Source organism: Carcharodon carcharias, chromosome 9 (genome assembly GCF_017639515.1).
Source record: "Carcharodon carcharias isolate sCarCar2 chromosome 9, sCarCar2.pri, whole genome shotgun sequence".
Lineage (NCBI taxonomy): Eukaryota > Metazoa > Chordata > Chondrichthyes > Lamniformes > Lamnidae > Carcharodon > Carcharodon carcharias.
This window is the reverse complement of record NC_054475.1, coordinates 167,837,426-167,858,502: the sequence shown is the minus strand read 5'-3', so window position 1 is coordinate 167,858,502 and position 21,077 is coordinate 167,837,426. Positions and strand designations below refer to the sequence as shown.

General features: G+C 43.1%; 1 protein-coding gene across 2 annotated transcripts in view; it reads right to left on the bottom strand.

The window, feature by feature from the left end:
- Positions 1 to 3,930: 3,930 nt before the first annotated feature.
- Positions 3,931 to 21,077, bottom strand: part of mcf2a (MCF.2 cell line derived transforming sequence a) — a 204,617-nt gene continuing 187,470 nt past the window's right edge. Inside the window, exons 28-30 of one of the 2 annotated variants that reach the window (XM_041196456.1) lie at positions 18,672 to 18,784; positions 15,373 to 15,473; positions 3,931 to 4,506 (exon numbers count right to left, since the gene is read on the bottom strand). In XM_041196456.1, the coding sequence (XP_041052390.1) occupies positions 4,463 to 4,506; positions 15,373 to 15,473; positions 18,672 to 18,784 (258 nt within the window). In that variant the 3' untranslated portion in view covers positions 3,931 to 4,462. The remainder of the gene's footprint in view (positions 4,507 to 15,372; positions 15,474 to 18,671; positions 18,785 to 21,077) is intronic. The other variant, XM_041196457.1, reaches the window with a different exon arrangement.

The following is a 21,077-nucleotide window of genomic DNA, read 5'->3' as shown; positions in this document are numbered from 1 at the left end:
ATTGGCATCCCATCTATCTCCTCCACCACCAGCATAGTGGTATCAGTGTGGTCCATATACAAGATGCCCTGCAGCATCTTGCCAAGGCTCCTTTGACAGCACCTTTCAACCCCGTGAGCTCTACCATCTAGAAGGACAAGGGCAGCAGACACATGGGAACACGACCACCTGGAAGTTCCCCTCCAAGTCACTCACCATCCTGACTTGGAAATATATCGCCGTTCCTTCACTGTGGCTGGGTCAAAATCCTGGAACTCCCTCCCTAACAGCGCTGTGGGAGTACCTACACCACATGGACTGCAGCGGCTCAAGGAGGCAGCTCACCACCACCTTCTCAAGGGGCAATTAGGGATGGGCAATAAATGCTGGCCCAGCCAGGGAAGCTCACTTCCCATAAAATAATATTAAAAAATTGAAGACTTCAAGACGGAGTTGGGCCAGTTCTTGACAGGGTTCATGATGCCTGGAAGTTTAAATGTCTTTCTGGATAACATTTAGTCTGCGTGATCTGGACTGGTTCTGGTTCTGGTTCTGGTTCTGACTGGGGAAGTGGTCATGGTGTTTTCCAGGGTACGTTTCTCCGTATTGACTCAGGCCATCCTTGTCTCTCCAAAGAGATTACAACCGTGGGAGGGGTGAGGTTAGGAATTGTCTAGTCCGGATGCTTCACCCATCGCGGCTTCGGGCAGTCTTGATCAAGCAAATCGTGTTTTCCTGTTCGTCACCTTCATCTGTTGTGACTGGGATCAGAGAGAAACAATTTCCAACCAGGCTGGAAAAGAGGAGCGATCATCAACAAATTTAATACCGAAAAAAATAGAGAATTTGGGAAAAAACAACATCAAATAAAAGTTTTAATCTTGGAATCTTTTCATTTTATTTACTACTATGTACAGAGTTTGCCCTGTTCAATGAAGATGCTGTACTTGGAAGTAGATGTACTATTTGACTAAGTTTATGAATTGAAAATAAGTTAAAGTATCTCACCCTGGCAAAAAGTACATTATACTTTGCAAATAATTTTTATCAAGTATTAGTTCCTTCATGCATTTGAAGTTCTTGTACACCAGATATTCCTGACACGGGTGCAACTATAGGGTGGGACTGCTGCATGATCAGCACTAGCTTTATTATACAGAACATACATGGCTCTCTTTCACATTCATTCAGCTGGTCTATGGAGAGAAATGTTTTGAATGAAATTAAAGTAGGAGTTAAGCCATCAAGTCAACTCTTCAGCTGTGTTCTAAGCAAGCACAGAGCACTCCCTTAGTGAAGACTGAGACAAGACTGAAACATCAGACATAATGAAAGTGGAGAAGGACATTTAACACAGTGGGACATCCTCCATTTTGATGTGTCTATATGTTCAGTGATTAATAGCCAAACGGGAATTGTGCCTCATAACAGATCCAGCTGTCTGACAATGAATTAAATTCATAATGAACTGGTGAGTTCAATTTTTTAAACTCTTACTTTAAGCACCTCACAATCTTCTTTCTTGTGTATGAATTGCAATTAGTCATCTGGTTAAGGTAAAAGGCCGAGAGAAGTATTTTGCTGCATTCGTAGATTAAAGGTAGGGTAAGAACAAGAGTGGACTGGGGAATAAGTCATTGGTGATACAGGTTCAGTAAGCTCCTCCTCTTTGGATTTTAGGATGTCCAATGGAGGCTGTTTTAATACAATTGTTGCTGACTTCACTAACACTGAATCTGTGTTAAGCTAACAGATGCATATATCTGTTGATCTAGACAGAGGAAGCTGTGGATGGAATGCAAACTGTACCTATATACTTTTGAATAACAATGAGGGAAAGCTGGTAATACATAATAAATGAGTGACAGTGTGGGTCAATCCACAAAGTTTGGAGGCTTAAAACTCAGTGTGTGGGTTTCATTCCATTCTGCTTCTGAGGAGTGCAGTGATTATGTCACTAGACTAAGCTGGAGAAAATGAGTTCAAGCCCCACCATGGCAGTTTGAGAATGTGAGTTCAGTTTAAATAATGGCCTCTTTCTATATTCCTTGTGTAGTTAATGGTACCTAACCCCAGTAATGAACAGGCCTGGACTATTAATGCTGAGAATCTGAATTTACTTTTCTCCATTGGCAGTTTGAGAATTGGAATTCAGTTTTTATTAAAAGGATATCTGAAAGCAAGAAGCTGGTATCAGTAAAAGTGACCTGTAAGATTTTGGATTGTGGTTGAAAACCCAACTGGTTCATTCATGTCCCTTTCAGAAAGGAAAGCTGCTGCCCCTTCTCAGTCTGGGCATATATGTGACTCCAATCCCTATATCAACATGACTGACTCTGAATATCCTCCAAAGTGGCCCAGCATAACACTAAGATTAGGGAAATTAGAGATGGACAATATATGCTAGCCTTACCAGAGAGACACAGATTCAGAGGATAAAGAACGATAATGTTAAAACCCAGGCTGTCAAACTATTCAACTTAAAAAGCAGCACTGTGGAGTACATTTCCCTAAGTAACAGCATCTAGCACAACGTAATAAACAAACTGATAAATATTATAAATAGATAAACAAACAGCAAGGATTAAGTTACCACCCTGTCTTTAAAAATAATTACAATGGAAAATAAGTGAACTACTGAAGTGGTTTAGTGGATAATATAGTGCATGGTGAAAGGTTCCAGGTGGTAATGTGTAAAATAGCCATCATATTCTGAATGCAGAGCAGGCAAAGTTAGAGTTCAGCAGAGACATGCATGCTGAGGAGCATTCTTCACTGATGTTTTTTTTGCAGTTTCACTATCTAAATGTGTTTCAAAACGTTACCAGTTATATCAAGCGGAGTGAAGATGCTGATTCCTTGCAATACCATACTGAGTCTGTCACTGCCTGTTACTGTCTGTTACTGCCCTGGATTTCACTGGCTGAAATTGTGTTGAAGTGATTCCAGCCCTTCCTGTGCTCTTCAGCATGGGTGAAACCACTTCATTCCTATGGATTGGTAAACGCCGAGGAGCATTGGTAACAGCAGCTGTCACTGAAGAGACCTATAAGTATTAAAATGCACGAGTCTGAAGGGGTGAATAATAGGCAGACATGCAGGAAGGTGAATGACAGATAAAGGAATGATGAATTTAAGATACAAAGACTCTTTGGGTGAATGAGTTCGACATGCAATGGCATGACATCATCGGCCAGGTCAGATACAATTGACAAGGACAGAACGTGTACAACAGGGAGAGAAATAAGGGAACAGGTTAAAAAAAAAAAGCATATTCTCCAGTATTGCCTTCGTGATTACGAGGGCAATGCAATGAGGCACGGAAGTTAATGACAAAGATTCAGGGAATGTAACGTGATGTGACAGGAAAGGTGTTCACATTTTTAATGGACTTTTGCTTTTACTGTTATTATAAATACAAAATCAGTATTTAATGAAAAAATTGCAGATCCCACAAGCCCACTAATTTTCCCATCGGTTCCAGTGATCAGCGTTTCTGACATCTGAATCTGATCGATTGACGATCTTAGGAGTGACTCCGTGTGTAGAGTGGAAGATGTGAATCGAGTGACTAACCTGAGAGATCTGGGGCGAGAAGGGATGTAAGGTATCAGGAGGAAACAGCAAGGGAGTAGACAGAGGGAGAAAGAACTTAAGCGATGGGAAGGAAGCAACACACCCTCCAAGCTGTCAACAAATCATAACGCAAGGAAGGACATGGGCTGCTAATCACACGGCAAATACTGGGGCATGAGGTTAAGGCCAATGGGAGATTGGAGATCCTGAACCCTTCTCTACAAACACAAATAAAGTATGAAAACATACCAACATTCCAAATACTTCCATAAGAAGTCTTGTGAAAGTTATAATTACATATAAAAATCAGCAATGCTTGTCAACGATGTCAACATATATAATTGATAAAAACATAGGACTTTCATAGTCATATTATTTTTCTATATTAACACAACATTAAAAATATGGATTATGTAAACATTATTTCCTCAGAATGATCTAGCATCCACACACAAAATACTTAGCAATTACAAAACAAGGAGGCTCTTCTCCATATTACAGCGTCCTTCACCACAAGAACCCAAGAGTTCAGTCAAGAGAATGTAGCAGTTCCATGGAACTGCCCAGAGATGCGTGTGTCTTTGCCTTAAAAGATAGTAAGAAATCCAATCCTGCTCATCGCTCCATCTTTGAATGTCTTTTATTGTTTTGTAGTCCACAAAGTGACACCATCAAGATCCTTCTCAGTTTATTGCACAACTACCTCATCTTCCTCCTCATCGATGAATTGTGGGGCGGATTCTATTGGTCCCTGCTGACTATAGGCATGAAGTGCAGATGGAGAAACATTCAACCAAAGGTCCTCCAACACAAGAGGAAACCAAGATGTGGTGAAGCTGTTTGAGGGGAAAGAGAGGACGACTATAAACCGAATGTCCCAGGGGCCAGGTCTCCTGCATCATTCTGGTCAAGGTGACGAATTGATTTTTCTTATCTTATGAATGTCCAACCCTGAAAGGCAAAATACAAACCTGTACTTTTCACATTTAAACCACAACCTTCTTCATGGTGTAAATGTTTGATGAATGTTAATGGTTATGTTAATTACATTGTTAAGATACACAGTTGAAGGGCATTGTTTAATTAAATACCTAGAGCATGAAGAATGCCTACTGAAACAGACCGAACAGTCAAAAAGGAATTGGATGAATATTTGAAAAGGAGAACATTGCAGGTCCATGAGGTAAAAGCAGGGGAGTGGGACCAATTGGTAGCTCTTACAAAGGGCTAGCAAAGACACAAAAACAGAAAATGCTGGAAAAACTCGACAGGTCTAACGGCATCTGTGGAGAGAAAAACAGAGTTAATGTTTCGAGTCTGTGTGACTGTTCTTCAGAGCTAAAGAGAAGTCAAAATGTGATGAAATTTATACTGTTTAAGGGGGGGTGGAGCAGGTGAAGCGGGATAGAAGGTCAGTGACAGGTGGAGGCAAAGGAGAGATTGGCAAAGATGTCATGGACAGAAGGATAAAGGGAGTGTTAATGGTAGTGATACTGGCTAAAGGAGGTGCTGATAATGGCAAAGGTAAGAAAGTAGAATGTGAGAAGAGCAGGATAATAGTAAGCACTCTGAAAATAACAACATGAACAAGTGACCCATGTTGGTGAAGGGTCGGTGGTAGGGAGAAAGGATCAAAAATAGGATAAAAGGTGGGGATAAAACAATGAATAAATGAAAAAAAATAAAAATAAGTGGATAAAAAAACAGTAAAATTAAAAAATAAAACTGAATATTGAAAAAAGAGAGCAAAAAAGAGGTGAGGATAGAGGAGAGAGTTCATGGTCTGAAGTTGTTGAACTCAATGTCCAGAAGGCTGTAAACTGCCTAGTCGGAAGATGAGGTGTTGTTCCTCCAGTTTGCGTGGAGCTTCACTGGAACAATGCAGCAAGCCAAGGACGGACATATGGGCAAGAGAGCAGGGTGGAGTGTTGAAATGGCAAGCGACAGGGAGATCTGGGTAATGCTTGCGGACAGACCGAAGGTGTTCTGCAAAGCGGTCACCCAGTCTGCGTTTGGTCTCTCCAATGTAGAGGAAACCGCATTGGGAGCAACGAATGCAGTAGACTAAATTGAGGGAAGTGCAAGTGAAATGCTGCTTCACTTGAAAGGAGTGTCAGGGCCCTTGGACGGTGAGGAAGGAGGAGGTAAAGGGACAGCTGTTGCACCTTCTGCAATTGCACAGGAAGGTACCATGGGAGACGGATAAGGTGTTGGGGGTGATGGAGGTTTGGACCAGGGTGTCCCGGAGAGAACAGTCCCTATGGAATGCCCATGGGGGGTGGTGGGGGAAAGATGTGTTTGGTGGTGGCATCATGCTGGAGTTGGCGGAAATGGCGGATGATGATCCTTTAAATGTGGAGGCTGGTGGGGTGATAACTGAGGACAAGCGGAACTTGACCATGGTTCTGGGAGGGAGAGGAAGGTGTGAGGGCGGAGGCGTGGGTGATGCGTCAAATACGGTTGACCATATCAACCACCGTGGGTGGAAAACCTCGGTTAAGGAAGAAGGAAGATATGTCAGAAGTGCTGTTTTGGAAAATGACATCATCGGAACAGATGCAACGGAGGTGAAGGAACTGAGAGACTGGGATGGAGTCCTTACAGGAAGCGGGGTGTGAGGAGCTGTAGTCGAGGTAGCTGTGGGAGTCGGTGGGTTTGTAATGGATATTGGTGGACAGTCTATCACCAGAGATTGATACAGAGAGGTCAAGGAAGGGAAGGGAAGTGTCAGAGATAGACCATGTGAAAATGATGGAGGGATGGAAATTGGAAGCAAAATTTATAAATTTTTCCAGGTCTAGACGAGAGCATGAAGTGGCACCAAAACAGTCATCAATGTACCGAAAAAACAGTTGTGGGAGGGTCCCGAGTTGGACTGGAACAAGGAATGTGCCACATAAAGAGACAGGGATAACTGGGGCCCATGTGGGTACCCATAGCCACACCTTTTATTTGGAGGAAGTGAGAGGAGTTTAAGGAGAAATTGTTCAGTGAGAGAACAATTGTTCAGTGAGAGGGAGGAGAGTAGTGGTGGATGGGGATTGTTCAGGTCTCTGTTCGAGGAAGAAGTGGAGAGCCCTCAGACCATCCTGGTGGGGGATGGAGGTGTAGAGGGATTGGACGTCCATGGTGAAGAGGAGGCGGTTGGGGCCAGGGAACTGGAAATTGTTGATATGATGTAGAGTGTCAGAGGAATCGCGGATGTAGGTGGGCTGAATGACCTTTGTTCTGTTAGATTTTATGAAAAATAGACAGATTGCTGGGACACAGAGTTGGTAGGTAGGAAGCAGACATATATCATGCTGCATTCTGTAAATAAATCTATTATCAGGAAAAGTATTATTGTCTAGTTTCATACTTCACCAACTGGCTTGAGATGGACTTAACAATTAACAAATAAGTTTCAAGAAAGTCTGGCCTTTTAATAATAGATGGATGAATGTTTACATACATTTCTATAACATTCCATCTGTCCACTTGTTGCACTCCTACCACAAGCACATCTGCCTACTGTATTTTTATACTGTTAATTATAATGCACTACCAAGTTTACCAAGTACTTCAGAGAAGGGGGGAATTTTGAGTGCAGTACAAACTCTGGCAACAGCTCCCCCAAGCAACAACATACTTAGAATCATAGAATGGTTGCAGCACAGAAAGAGGCCATTAGGCCCATTGTGTCCAGGCCAGCTTGCTGCAAAAGCAACTCAACAAGTCCTGTTCCACTGCTCTACCCCCTATTCCTGGAAATATTATCTCTTGAAGTAATTATCCAATTCCCATACATACTGTAAGAAATCAGAAAATGATGGAAATACTCAGTGGCTGTTGAATCCACAGATGCTGCTTTGGCCAAGTATTTCCAGCATTTCCTGTTTCAGATTTCCAATCTGCTTCTTTTTTTATTCCCCATATGGCAAAGATTCAGCCTCAAATTCTGAAGGGTATGAAGCAACAGTATCATGTGACCTCAAATTGCATAGTGCTGCATGGCCAGGATTCAATAACTGAAGCAGCAATAAACTAAAGACAAGAAGGGAGGTGATAAATTTGTCCTTTATAAGCTCCGCGAGTAAAGAGTGGGTCTGAGCTGCTCAGCATCCACAGAAACTAAACCACTTCTGAGCATAAATCTGCTCTGGCTAATATAAAGTCACACAATTCAAAACTTGCTTTTATGGTGCAAATTTGTTTCTTTTCTGATTTATTTGTGACTGTGCGATTCCTAAAGAGGCAGTTATGCACTTTCACCCTGTGGGCTTGCTATATGCACCCATATTGAACTCATTTTTTACTTACATCTCCCCAACTGTAGATGCTGCTGTTTTCCATGTACCTCATTCTAAACTACATTACTTTACGCTCCTTTTTAAATTCACAGTCCCAAAAGCACTTTCTATTTTCAATGCAAATCACATGAAAGTAAAGAGTGTGGTGAATAGCGGTAATCACCCCTTGTCTCAGTATTGCTGTTGGATGCACTCAGGGAAAAGGTTGCAATCCTTCAGGTGCAGGACAAATCAGTTCTTGAACTCGTTTGTGCTTTTGTACACAAGAACTTCAACAGGAGTTGTTAAGTAGATGCATGATTACACAGAGTACATTTCTCCATTAATGATTCATTCCTGCACATGTTATTCACATGGGTTTGCCCCATGGGTTACACCGCTTCATTTTGTCATCTTGTTTTTTGACTATGGTTTTTGCTCAACTTGCCAAACCTCTCATTCTCCTTTTTGATTTATGAAATTGATTTATGAAATTAATTTATAATATTTGCAATACTTTTGGACTGGAACTGAAATGTCTTTGACATGACAAATGCAATATTGAAATAGCATGCATGCTAATTGTTTTGGAAAGATGGTAGCGCACTTGTGTTCTAGTGTTTCACATTTTTACATGCATTTACAATAGGATTATTTCTCCCTTACTGCATCTTTCACTTTCTATTTCTCTCCCTCTTTCTCCACCTCTCACATCACCTTTCTCTCTATTCATTTCTTCATTTTCCCTTCTATCTATTCTCCTTCCCACTCATCCCCTCTCTGATCTTCCCCTCCTTTATTCCTTGCCACACATGGGCTGGGAATAGAAGCACATGGGCATATAACCCCTCTATTCAAGAAGGGAGGGAGGCAGAAAACAGGAAACTATAGGCCAGTTAGCTTGATGTCTGTTGTTAGAATTGATCATTAAGGAGGTTATAGCTGGGCACTTAGAAGAGCTCAAGGCAATCGGGAAGAGTTAGCATGGTTTTGTGGAAGGAAAATCACGTTTAACCAATTTATTGGAGGTTTTTGAAGGAGTAACATGTGCGGTGGATAAAGGGGAGCCTGTAGATGTACTGTACCTGGATTTCCAGAAGGCGTTTGATAAGGTGCCACATCAAATGTTATTACAGAAAATAAAAGCGCATGGTGTAAGGGGTAATATATTAGCGTGGATTGAAGGTTGGCTGGCTGGCAGAAAGCAGAGAGTATGCACAAATGAGTGTTTTTCAGATTGGCAGAATGTGACCAGTGGAGTTCCACAGGGGTTAGTACTGAGGCCTCAACTTTTTATGATTTACATCAATGACTTAGATGAGTCAAAGGTTATCGGGGTTAGGTAGGAATGTGGAAATTGAAACATCAGAAGATCAGCCATGATCTTATTGAATGGTGGAGCAGGCTCGAGGGGCCAAATGGTCTACTCCTGTTCCTGTTTCTTACATCCTTGTTTCTTACGCGACATTGTCAGGACTGTTGATTTTGAATGGGCTTCTTGCTTTCAATAATTTAATTGGGGAATCTTTATATGGAAGAACATGATTACCAGCCAAGGATGGGAGGCAGACTGCTAGAAATATGTCAGCTTCATGTCATGGTCTTCCTTTTCTATCCAGGTCGCTCTCTCTTTTCTCTTTCTCTGACAATTTTTCTCTTTTTTTTTTCTCTCTTATTTCTCCCATTTTTATGGAACATTTCATTGTCTTTTTGAGAGTGACGTTCTTTATGAATTCCAGTAGAGGGAATGGTGTAGGTGTGGCAATGATTTACAGAAAGTGGGCTTCAATTCTAGGGATCTTTGGAAATTTTAAGGAACAATGATTCCGTTTATGTGATCTTTATAGTGTTATTGTCTCATTGATTATTTTAAATGCACTGCAAAAGTTTTTAACATACATTTAATCAGAGTCAGATTTTGGTGATGATGTAATTTTTATTTTTCATTGTTAATTATTCATTTCTATGTGATTTTTAGTGAACAAATATACCCACAATGAATATCCAAATGGACAATAAAATTCCAATTGAATTGAATTGAATATTGGTATCATGCAATAAAATCTTCTCGTAACTTTATTTCAATAGGTAAGTCCAGTCTACGTTGTGTCCACTTTTAAATCTAAACTTTGTTTACATCTCCCCAACTGTAGATGGTGCTGTTTTCAAACATATTAGTTCATTTGAAACTACGTTACATTATTTAAATGATTTAATTGGAATTACTGGATAATCAAATTTATTTTACTGCCAGAAATTGCTTTGAATTCACGTTAATTTTCACATTTCATAAAATGCTTGCATTCACTCTTTACTCTCATAGCTTTATTGTGAGTTGGGATGGAGTTGGTGCTCAAGAATGTTCCAACTTTTCATTTCTACTTCTCCAAGCTCAGCCAACAGCAAAACAAATCAGGACAGCCATGGCTCAGTGGACAGCACTCTACTGCCTCTGACTCTGAAGGTTGTGGGTTCAAGTCCCCAGAAGCTGCACCTCACCAGGCTGACACTCACAGGACTACTAAGAGAGTGCTACTCTCTTGGAAAGGATGTATCAAGAGAGCTCTGCACTATTGAAAGGTCAGTACTGAGGAAGCGCTGCACTGTCAGAGGGTCAGCCCTGAGGGGGTGCTGCACTGTCAGAGGGTCAGCCCTGAAGGGGTGCTGCACTGTCAGAGGGTCAGCCCTGAGGGAGTGCTGCACTGTCAGAGGGTCAGCCCTGAGGGAGTGCTGCACTGTCAGAGGGTCAGTACTGAGGGTGCGCTGCAATGTCAGAGGGTCAGTACTGAGGGAGTGCTGCCCTGTCAGAGGGTCAGCCCTGAGGGGGTGCTGCCCTGTCAGAGGGTCAGTACTGAGGGAGTGCTGCACTGTCAGAGGTGTCATCTTCCAGGAGAAACATTAAATAAAGGCTCTGTCTAGGCCAGCAGGTGGACTGGTTGTGTGTATTGATGCTTGCAGCTAAGTGACATTGGAATAGGAGCCTGGTGGGTTCTGTCACACAATATGACAATGTGCTCATCTTTGCTACTCAACCCTTGTCTATGCAACCTGTCTTCAGTTAGCTCTGGTTTCGCTCTGGTGGATCTGCCCAGCCCCCTCAAAAGCCAATACATCCTTCCGGAGTTGCTTCGAAGGCGCTGGGCAAACCACAATCTCGGTGCTTAATTGCAAGGGGAGCCCAGAACTGATGCACAGGGAAGTTGTTGTGTATCATATTCTAACCCTCTATTTCTTACTTTGTCGTGTAACTCTTATTTTCCTGAAAATAAAATCCACTAAAAGAGTGTGGACAAGTACAACAAATAATTTAAAAGGCCAATGAAATGTTGGCCTTTACCTTGAAGTGGGCTGGAGTATAAAATGGTATATTGGCTTCAATTGTACAAGATTGTGGTTAGGCCCCATTTGGACTATTATGTTTAGTTCTGGGCACTACAGTTCAAGAAGCATATATTGGTTTTTGAGCCAACAGAGTTGGCGTGGGGGTGGACAGGTCATTTTTACATTAACAAAGGTGGGAAGGAATGGGGATGGAGGGGGGTGTGGGGGTGGAGTTCCTCACTTGGCAACTACCCTGTGCGTATGGCCCCATCTCCTCGAAAGATGTCAAGATGTCAGCACCCCCACTCGCCCCCCCCCCCACCCACTTTCCTTCCACACCACTTGACTGGCAGAACCCGAATCGGTTTGGCTGGCCGCTCGAGGATGGGAGCTCCCCCTGAGTGAGGGGTGGAAGTTCCATTGTTCGTCAACTTCGCCCGCCCACAGCGTATTCTAACTGCAGGGCAGGCTGGCACAGATCGAGTCAGCTTCCAGCCGACTTTACTTGCAGGGTGGGGGGAGGGGTGTGGGGGAGTTGGGGAGGTGCGGGGTGCGGGGAGTTGGGGGGGGAGAATGACTGGTACTACCCCAAGTAAAATGCAGTCCCATGTATGTCTTGTGGTTTCCAGAAGTTCAAAGTAATCGCTTTTCAACACAAAAGGCTGGTGGCTCCTTCGAATGTATTCCACAGATCTCACAATGTGCTGCGGACTGTAGCTTAGCACCTGGGCTGGAGCACAGGAGTGAGTGATATGGCACTCTGGATACTTACGTACATGTGCACGCGTGAATATATAATTCCTAAGTCATATTGGAATAATATAATATAACAGGCCTCTTTTGCCTCCATATATCAATATAACTGTTCCAATCACTAATTTTTTAAAAATATGTATAAACTAAATAATATTAACAATTCATTAAATTAAGTCAAATTCACTCAAGGTGAGCTTTGGACTCCACCAAGAGTGTGCCTTGTCCCCACTCCTGTTCATGATTTTCATGGACAGGATATCAAGCCACAGCTGGGGTACAGAGAGTATCCAGTGTGGGGGCTTGAGGGCAGCATCTCTGCTGTTTGCAGGTGACGTTGTGCTTCTTGCCTCATCTGACTGTAATCACCAATGCACACTCGAACGTTTCACTGCTGATTGTGGCTGGGATGCAGATCAGCACCTCCAAATCGGAGGTCATGGTTCTCTCTTGGAAAAGAGTGAGTTGCTCTCTCCAGGTGAGGGGGGGGTGGGGGGGTTGGGGGGGGTGGAGGGTGGGGGGACCAGCTTCCCTTAGTGGAGGAGTTCAAGTATCTCAGGATCTTGTTCGCAAGTGATGGTGGGAGGAGCGTGAGTTTGACCAGCGGACTGGTGCAGCGACTGCAGTTCTGTGCGTGCTCTGCCGGTCAATGGTGATGAAGCGGGAGCTGAGTTTTAGGATGAACCTGTCGGTTTACCCGGTCCATCAACATCTCGCCTATAGTGATGAATTGTGGGTAATGACCGAAAGGACACAAGCGTCTTCTACATACAGAAGCTCTGTGACTGAAGTTGGGATGATTGTGGTTTTGAATTGAAGGTGGTGTAGGTTGAGCAGCCACCAGTCTTGGTGGAGTTAGTGGGACGAAGGGCCAACGTTATCAATGACCTTGAAAAATTTATCCAAAGACTGTTGAACATTTCTTTTTCTTCTGCCGATGGATCTCCTTTTAGCAGGTTAATAACATCATTGATTGCCCCGTTCACTATGGAGCTGCGCTCCCTGTTTGGGTTATCTGGGTGAAGGTTTGCATTGCCTCTTCAATGAGTTGGAAAACTCTGAACATCTGTTCCATTGATAAACTCCAAAGGGATGGTGTTTGAGTGTGATCTTCTACTTCAGCTCCTCTCTCTGTCTCTATCTAACACACTCTCGCACTGTTTCCCCACAGACTCTCACTCACTCTCTCTCTCTCTCTCTCCAGGTCATGTTGGAGTTGTATAGAACCTTGGTGAGGCCACAGCTGGAGTACAGTGTGCAGTTCTGGTCGCCACATTATAGGAAGGATGTGATTGCACTGGAGGGGGTGCAGAGGAGATTCACCAGGATGTTACCTGGGATGAAAGTTTTAAGTTATGAAGAGAGGTTGGATAGACTTGGGTTGTTTTTGTTGGAGCAGAGAAGACTGAGGGGGCGACATGATCGAGGTGTACAAGATTATGAGGGGCATGGACAGGGTGGATAGGGAGCAGCTGTTCCCCTTAGTTGAAGGGTCAGTCACAAGGGGGCATAAGTTCAAGGTGAGGGGCAGGAGGTTTAAGGGGGATGTGAGGAAAAACTTTTTTGCCTCAGATCCTTTAAAAAGTACCTGGACGAGCACTTGGCACGTCATAACATTCAAGGCAATGGGCCAAGAGCTGGTAAATGGGATTAGGTAGGTAGATCAGGTGTTTCTCATGTGTCGGTGCAGACTCGATGGGCCGAAGGGCCTCTTCTGCTCTGTGATTCTGTGATCCTGCATTAAATCTTCAATGGGTTATTTCTCTCCAAGAGGATTCAAGCAGCTCCACCATATCAGCCTCCTCTGCTTCATCAAAGCTAACTTCCCTCGCCAAGGTGATGATTTCATGCTGAACTTCAGGGTCGATGTTGTGAAATCCTCTGTAGTCGCTGAGACAGTTGGGCCGTGATTTCTGCCACATGCCATTCATACAAGGCGATGTAACTTCATCCCATGAATCAGCGATACGGTCAAGAAAAAACGCAAGGAGGTAAAATCCCAAGCCAGCAGCTCATCGGAAACCCAATCGTCGGCAGTATCCTGTCTTATTTGCAACAGAACCTTCTGGGCACAGATCGGCCTCAGCAGTCACTGACGTGGAACCCTACCATTGACCACAGGTGATCAAATGAGGCAAGCGAGGTTTGTACACCAAATGACACACAGGTGTCCTTTGGAATACAAAACTTTTAGCTTTTGCTTGGAAGACCATCAAACTAAGAGACACCTGGGGCTGGTCTTCGATCCAGGACGCCAAGACTCTCCACGTTTTCCATGATGCTGCTACTAGACCAACTTCCTCTGCCAGGCACTTAAAGGTGTAACGCGCTGTGCAGTTTGTCTTCTTTTCTCAGTGTTCGTCATGGTTTGTTGTCACTGTCATGGGTGTCGTCCAACACTCTACTAACATGGGCTGCTCACTCTCTGGCCTCTCAATATGTTTTGAACTCTCTAATTTCATTTCTAACATGATAATTTTTTTTAATCTTTCTCAGCAGCAGCAGGTTTACTACCATCACTTACTGGGCAATTCTCACTCATGTTTAAGGGTGATTCTAAGGGATTGAAGCACTAAATTATATGAACACTTAAATCACACGTTTAAAACAACCCCAAACGAGGTTAATATAGTGTCTCTGCCTCCAGCTGAGGCAAGACTGCACAGTTAAAATTAATGAAAAGATTGCAGAGTCTGGACCTGCTGACGTTCTCTTTCCTCTTGCAAGGTAACTACTTCACCCTGTATTTTTCACCCTAACAGGCACTTGAGCCAAGGACAGCAACGTTACCTGCATCAAACGCCTCTCTCACAGACTTTAAAATGGCATCTCTACTGATGCAAAGTCGCACATGAGCGACACTGGGGATCCAAAATTAAAAGAAGATTGCAGAGACAGACCTGCACCTGTACTGTCCGAGAGCCCAGGTTTCTCCTGAGATGAATTCGGTACAGTGTACCATTGTTTATAACCAACCAGCCACGGAGAGCACTGCTGCCTCGATCAAACTCTCTCACTCACTCACTCCAAAAAGGTGCTTTCCAATCCACATGATGCTACGTATGCATTGTAACAGGCCAGTGTGAAAACAACATTATTACGAATGTCACCATTCTGTGCGCGATGTTATAATGCAAAGGTTTTAAGTGAATTGACTTTAAGCAAATTACTGTAGTGAAAATCTGGAGCTCTCTCCCCCCACAAAAAAAAAGCTGTTGAGCTTTGGTGGGTGGGGGTTCAACTGAAAATTTCCAAACAGATTCATCATGTTTTGTTAAATAAGGGCATAGGGGTATTAAGGCTTATGGATCTAAGACGGATAGATGGAGTTGAGATGCAGATCAAACATGATCTAATTGAATGAAGAAACAGGCTGTGTGGGGCTGAATGGCCTCCTCCTGTTCCTACATTGAGCAGTTTCATTTGCAACACAAGGTTCCAGGCTAGTATCTGAATGTAAGAGCTGACTCCTTACCTGATGAGCTGGTTGCTTGGGACGGACAATCACCAACAATGATCTGTAAACTGTTGACAGAAATCCAAGCTTGCTGACCCCGGTTCAGGTTTTTTACAAACCTTTGAATATTAGAGAGTGTGTGTGTCAATCATTAAGCCATTTCCATTGTTAAAGCAATCCAAAAACTAGCTCACTGCCCTGATCCCTCTCCACCACCCTGTATCTGCTTCAAATGCTTATCTACGCTACCTTAACCACATCTGTGGTAAAGGATTCCATAATCCAACTGCTCCAAAGGAAATATAGCAAATGATTCAAATCAACTGGAGCACCTGTCACTTCCATGACTCCTGTCAGTAGGCAGTGTTAAGCCCACTATTTGCTAGTTTATAAACGGTTTGATCTGGGGAATCGAAGTGTAACATCTAAATCGGTGAACAACATCAAATCGAGGGGGGGATGAAGTTAATAGTGAGGAAGACTGCGACAAATTGCAAGAAGACTTTCAAAACCTTGCAGAATAGGCATGTAAATGACAAACAAACTTCAATCCAGAGAAGTGTGTCATGGTACCTGTTTATGGGGGGAATCAGGGGGGACACATACTCCTTGGAAAGTAAGAGTTTAAATGGGGCAGAGGTGAAAAGGGATCCAGGAAGTACAGATTCACAAATTGTTATAAGTAAAGCAACACAGGTTAACAAAATCACAAAAAAATGTTAACAAAACGCTGGGATTTATTTCCACAAATAGAGAATTGAAAAGCAGAGAAGTTATGTTAAAACTATATAAAAAACTTTGGATAGGCAACACTTCAGGTACTGTGCACAGCTCCGATCTTCATATTACAAAATATGACTTACAGGTACAGAGGATGCAAAACAGATTTACAAGGATAAAACTGCAACTAAGAGAATATGACTATCAGGTTCGACTGAACTGGCTGGGGCTCTTTTCTCTAGACAAGTGAACTGAGAGGGTTTTAAGGTTTTGAAAGGGTTTGATAAAGTGGATGCAGAGAAAATGTTTCCACTTCTGGGGAGTTGAAAACTTGGGCCCATAAATCTAAGATAGTCACTAATAAGCCAATGAGAATTTTGGGAGAAACGTCTTTACCCAGAGAGAATGTTGAACTCGCTACCACAGGTTCGGGTGAATAGAACTAATGGATGTGAAGGGTAGTGTCCTAGGCCCAACCGTCTTCAGCTGCCTCATCAATGACCTTTCCTCCATCAGAAGGTCAGAAGTGTTGGTGTTCCCTGATGTTTGCACAATGTTCAGCACCATTCGTGACTCCTCAGATACTGAAGCAGTCCACATCCATATGCAGCGCGTCTTGGACAATATCAAGGGTTGGGCTGATAAATGGCAAGTAATGTTTGTGCCATTCAAGTGTCAAACAATGATCATCTCCAACAAGAGAGAATCCAACCATCTCCCCGTGACATTCAATGGCATTATTATCACTGAATACCCGCCTATCAACATCCAGAGGCTGGAAATTCTGCATAGAGTAACTCACATCTTGACTCCACATAATCTGTCCACCGTCTACAAGGCACAAGTCAGGAATGTGATGGAATACTCCCCACTTGCCTGGATGAGTGCAGCTCCCACAACACTCAAGAAGTCCGACACTATCCAAGACAAAGCAGCCCGCCTGATTGGCGCCACATCCACCACCTTCAACATTCACTCCCTTCAGCACCAATGCACAGTAGCAGCAGTGTGTCCCATCTAAGAGATACAGTGCTGCAACTCACCAAGGCTCCTTGGACAGCACCTTCTAAACTCATGACTGCTACCATCTAGAAAGACAAAGGGCAGCTGATGCATGGAAACACCACCACCTGGAAATTTTCCTCCGGGTTACTCACCATTTTGACTAGGAAATATCTCGTCCTTCCTTCACTGTCATTGGTTCAAAATCCTGGAACTCCCTTCCTAACAGCACTGTGGGTGCACCTACACCACATGGACTGCAGCGGTTCAAGAAAGTAGCTCATCACCACTTTCTCAAGGGCAAGTAGGGATGGGCAATAAATGCTGGGCCCAGCCAGCGAAGCCCACATCCCCTGAATGATTGAAAGAAATATGAGAAGGGGAGCTTTTCCCAGTGCCCAAACTAATTGTTATCACTCAACCAACAGCACTAATACAGACATAGCACTATCGGAGCTGTGTGTAACTGTACATCAGTATTTGTGAGCAGCCAAGCTTGAGATGGGGTTACAGTTCTATATTGTAAACTGATGCCAGAGAAGATTTAGCTATAAATTTGTTCAGTCATTCGAGGTAATGATCAAAGTGGAAATGCCATTGGTTTCCCCTGACTGCGAATTTAGATTAATTTTTGGGCTCTTTGTTTTCCTGTGGCAAATAATGTTCAGTATGTAATGCAATCACAATCAGAAGCTTCAATTCATCTAAACATCAGGAAGCTGAATCGCAGCCAACAAATATATGAAAGGTTTGCATGAAGGACAGAGAGAAATCATGCTGGCTATTTTCAATGATACTGCACAAAAGGAATTCCAAATTCTGAGTCATCAATGAGGCAGATGAAGAAAATAAGCATATTAAGGTTTTTGTCAATTGTTCATGGGATGCGGACATCGCTGGCTGGGCCAGCATTTATTGCCCATCCCTATTTGCCCTTGTTCAGAGGGCATTTAAGAGTCAACCTCATTGCTGTGGGTCTGGAGTCACATATAGGCCAGACCAGGTAAGGAGGGCAGATTTCCTTCCCTTAATGACATTAGTGAACCAGATGGGGTTTTACGACAATCAGCAATGGTTTCGCAGTCATCACCAGACTTTTAATTCAAGATTTTTTTACTGAATTCAAATTTCACCATCTGCCGTGGTGGGATTGAAACCCGAGTCCCCAGAGCATTACCCTGGGTCGGTGAAATCCTATTCCAGTTACAATACCACTATACCACCGCCTCCAAATGCTTCTTGTGTAGATACATAGCAATAACCTTCCTCCGTCTCCACTCATAGCCGATACCCGATTAGATCACATCTATCACTATTCTAGTGATCCTAACTTTGACTGCTCCCCCACCAACACCCCTCCCCCCACCCACCCCCAGGTGTGTGGTGGGAATCAGTTTAGGGAGAGGGTTGAGCTGTTAAGGTAGAGGCAGCGATTTACCACCCCTATATGTCCTTCGCCACCCTGTGATTAGAATGGTGAGAATTATCACGTGGAGTGATTGATGCGATTGGCATTGATGCAGTTGAAAGGAAGCTACATAAGTACATGATGAAGCGTGACGTGCATGTCACTGGAAAAAGCCAGCCACACTTACCATTGTCCTTCACCATCCTCATGCATTAACTGTACCACATCACCGCTTTTAATTAACAGTTCTTCAGAATCTTGCATTTTACCATCAGTGCGAGCTTTGTACCTCCCAGGGGACTGAAAGCACAATCAACAATTGTTTTACAAAAATATTAAAATGTACCTGTATTCGAAGGACCTTGTTGCAACTCTCTGACACCCCTCAATCAGTTCACAACAACAGCAACTTGCATTGATATAGCACCTTTAATATGCTTCACAGGAGCGATAATCAAACAAAGTTTGACACTGAGCCACGAGAGGGGATATTAGGACAGCTGACTGAAAGGTCAGTCAAAGAGGTAGATTTTAAGGAGCATCTTAAAGAAGGAGAGAGAGTTGAGAGATGAGAGATTTAGGGAGGAAATACCGGAGCTTAGGACCAGGCAGCTAATGACACGACTGCCAGTGATAGAGCGATTAAAATCAGGGATTTCATAAACACTCAATTGCTTTATTCATCACTCGCTCATTGTACTTCAAAATATTGATCATCTGTAAAGCGATCTGGGGATTTCCTGAGAGATGCAGTAAGGGACCTTGTGTGGTATTAAACAATTAAAAGCAGCAGCCATTTTTATACACAGCAAGATCCCACAAACAGATGAATGAGCAGCAAATCTGTTTCTTTTCTATCACTGACTGAGGGAAGAATGTTGGCCAGGACACCTGCAGTCATGGGTAACATTTCACCTGAAGGAGAATAACTCTGACTTGGCACCACTGCCTCAGCTGAGCCTAAATTAGAACAAAGAACAAAGTACAGCACAGGAACAGGCCCTTCGGCCCTCCAAGCCTGCGCCGATCATATTGCCCGTCAACTAAAACATTTTGCACTTCTGGGGTCCGTATCCCTCTATTCCCATCCTATTCATGTATTTGTCAAGCTGCCTCTTAAACACCACTATCGTACCTGCTTCCACCACCTCCTCTGGCAGCGAGTTCCAGACACTCACTACCCTCTGTGTAAAAAACTTGCCCCGCACATCTCCTCTATAGTCTTCCCCTCTCACCTTAATTCTATGTCCCCTAGTAATTGACTCTTCCACCCTGGGAAAAAGCTTCTGACTATCTATTCTGTCCATGCCACTCATAATTTTATAAATTCTGAAACAATCCCACAAAATCTTTTGATGCAAAGGTGTGAGTTGCAACCACACAAGCCAAACACTGGGGCATCAACCGATTTGAACCCACAACTTCCTGACTCAGAGGTAAGAGTGTTGCCAGCTGTATCACAGCTGACACCAGCTGTTTACCTTGCTCATCCTGCTTTCTACCCTTAATTAGCACATTCCTTTAGATAATATCACCACCTTCAACACCTCTTTGCCCTTTTGTCTGTGACATCTTTTGGTTATCTCCACCTATCACTGGCCCTCTATCCAGCTCTACTTGTCCCACCCTCCCCCTTCCTTAAACCAGTTTATATTTCACCCCTTTTCTATTTTTATTTAGTTCTGTTGAAGAGTCATGCGGACTCGAAACGTTAACTGTGTTCCTCTCCGCAGATGCTGTCAGACCTGCTGAGTTTTTCCAGGTATTTTTGATTTTGTTTTGGATTTCCAGCATCCGCAGTTTTTTGCTATTATCCAGCTGTTTTCATAGCGGCTGAAGTATTCTTTACTGCCTTAACACAGCTTCCATTTGTGGAGCAAAACACACACACACACAGTTTAAACAAAACAAATCTAGACTATCCCCAGCATTTATTCAAGGCAAATATATTCTCATGAAATGTCCCGGAGTAAGATTAGAAAAAATAAAATTCCCAGTCAGCCAATGATCCAGAGGGAGGCACTGATCCAGGAGGGATTGTGTTCAGGCAAATTCAAAAGATGGTCTAGAATACAACAGAAGCTAGGGGTTTGCTGAGCTCCAGACATGGGAAATTCTATTTTTCTCATCTTCCTCTGGGACATTTCATCAGAATTTGTTTGTCTTGAATAAATACTGGGAATTTTCTGCATTTGTTTTGTTCAAAGCAAAATACTGAGGAAGCGGGAAATCTGGAACAAAAACAGAAAATGCTGGAAAAACTCAGCAGGTCTAACAGGTTTTTCCAGCATTTTCTGTTTTTGTTTTGTTTTGTTTTGTTCATACTGTGTGTGGTTTACTCCACATTTGGAAGCTTTGACATCCCAGTAATCTCTTCAACATCTTGTTACATCAATCAGTCACTGATCTTTGTCAAGAGACATGCTAGCTAGTTTCAAGTCACTTTCCGTAACTTCAAAACCTGTTGAGCAGTGTGTTATCTCAGGCAAGCTTAGGAAACTGACAATCATTGTATGTATAGTATTGCAGTAAGTATGCACATATTAATAAAATTAGACATTGTAGAAGAAATTAAAGGGGTTCGCAAACACAC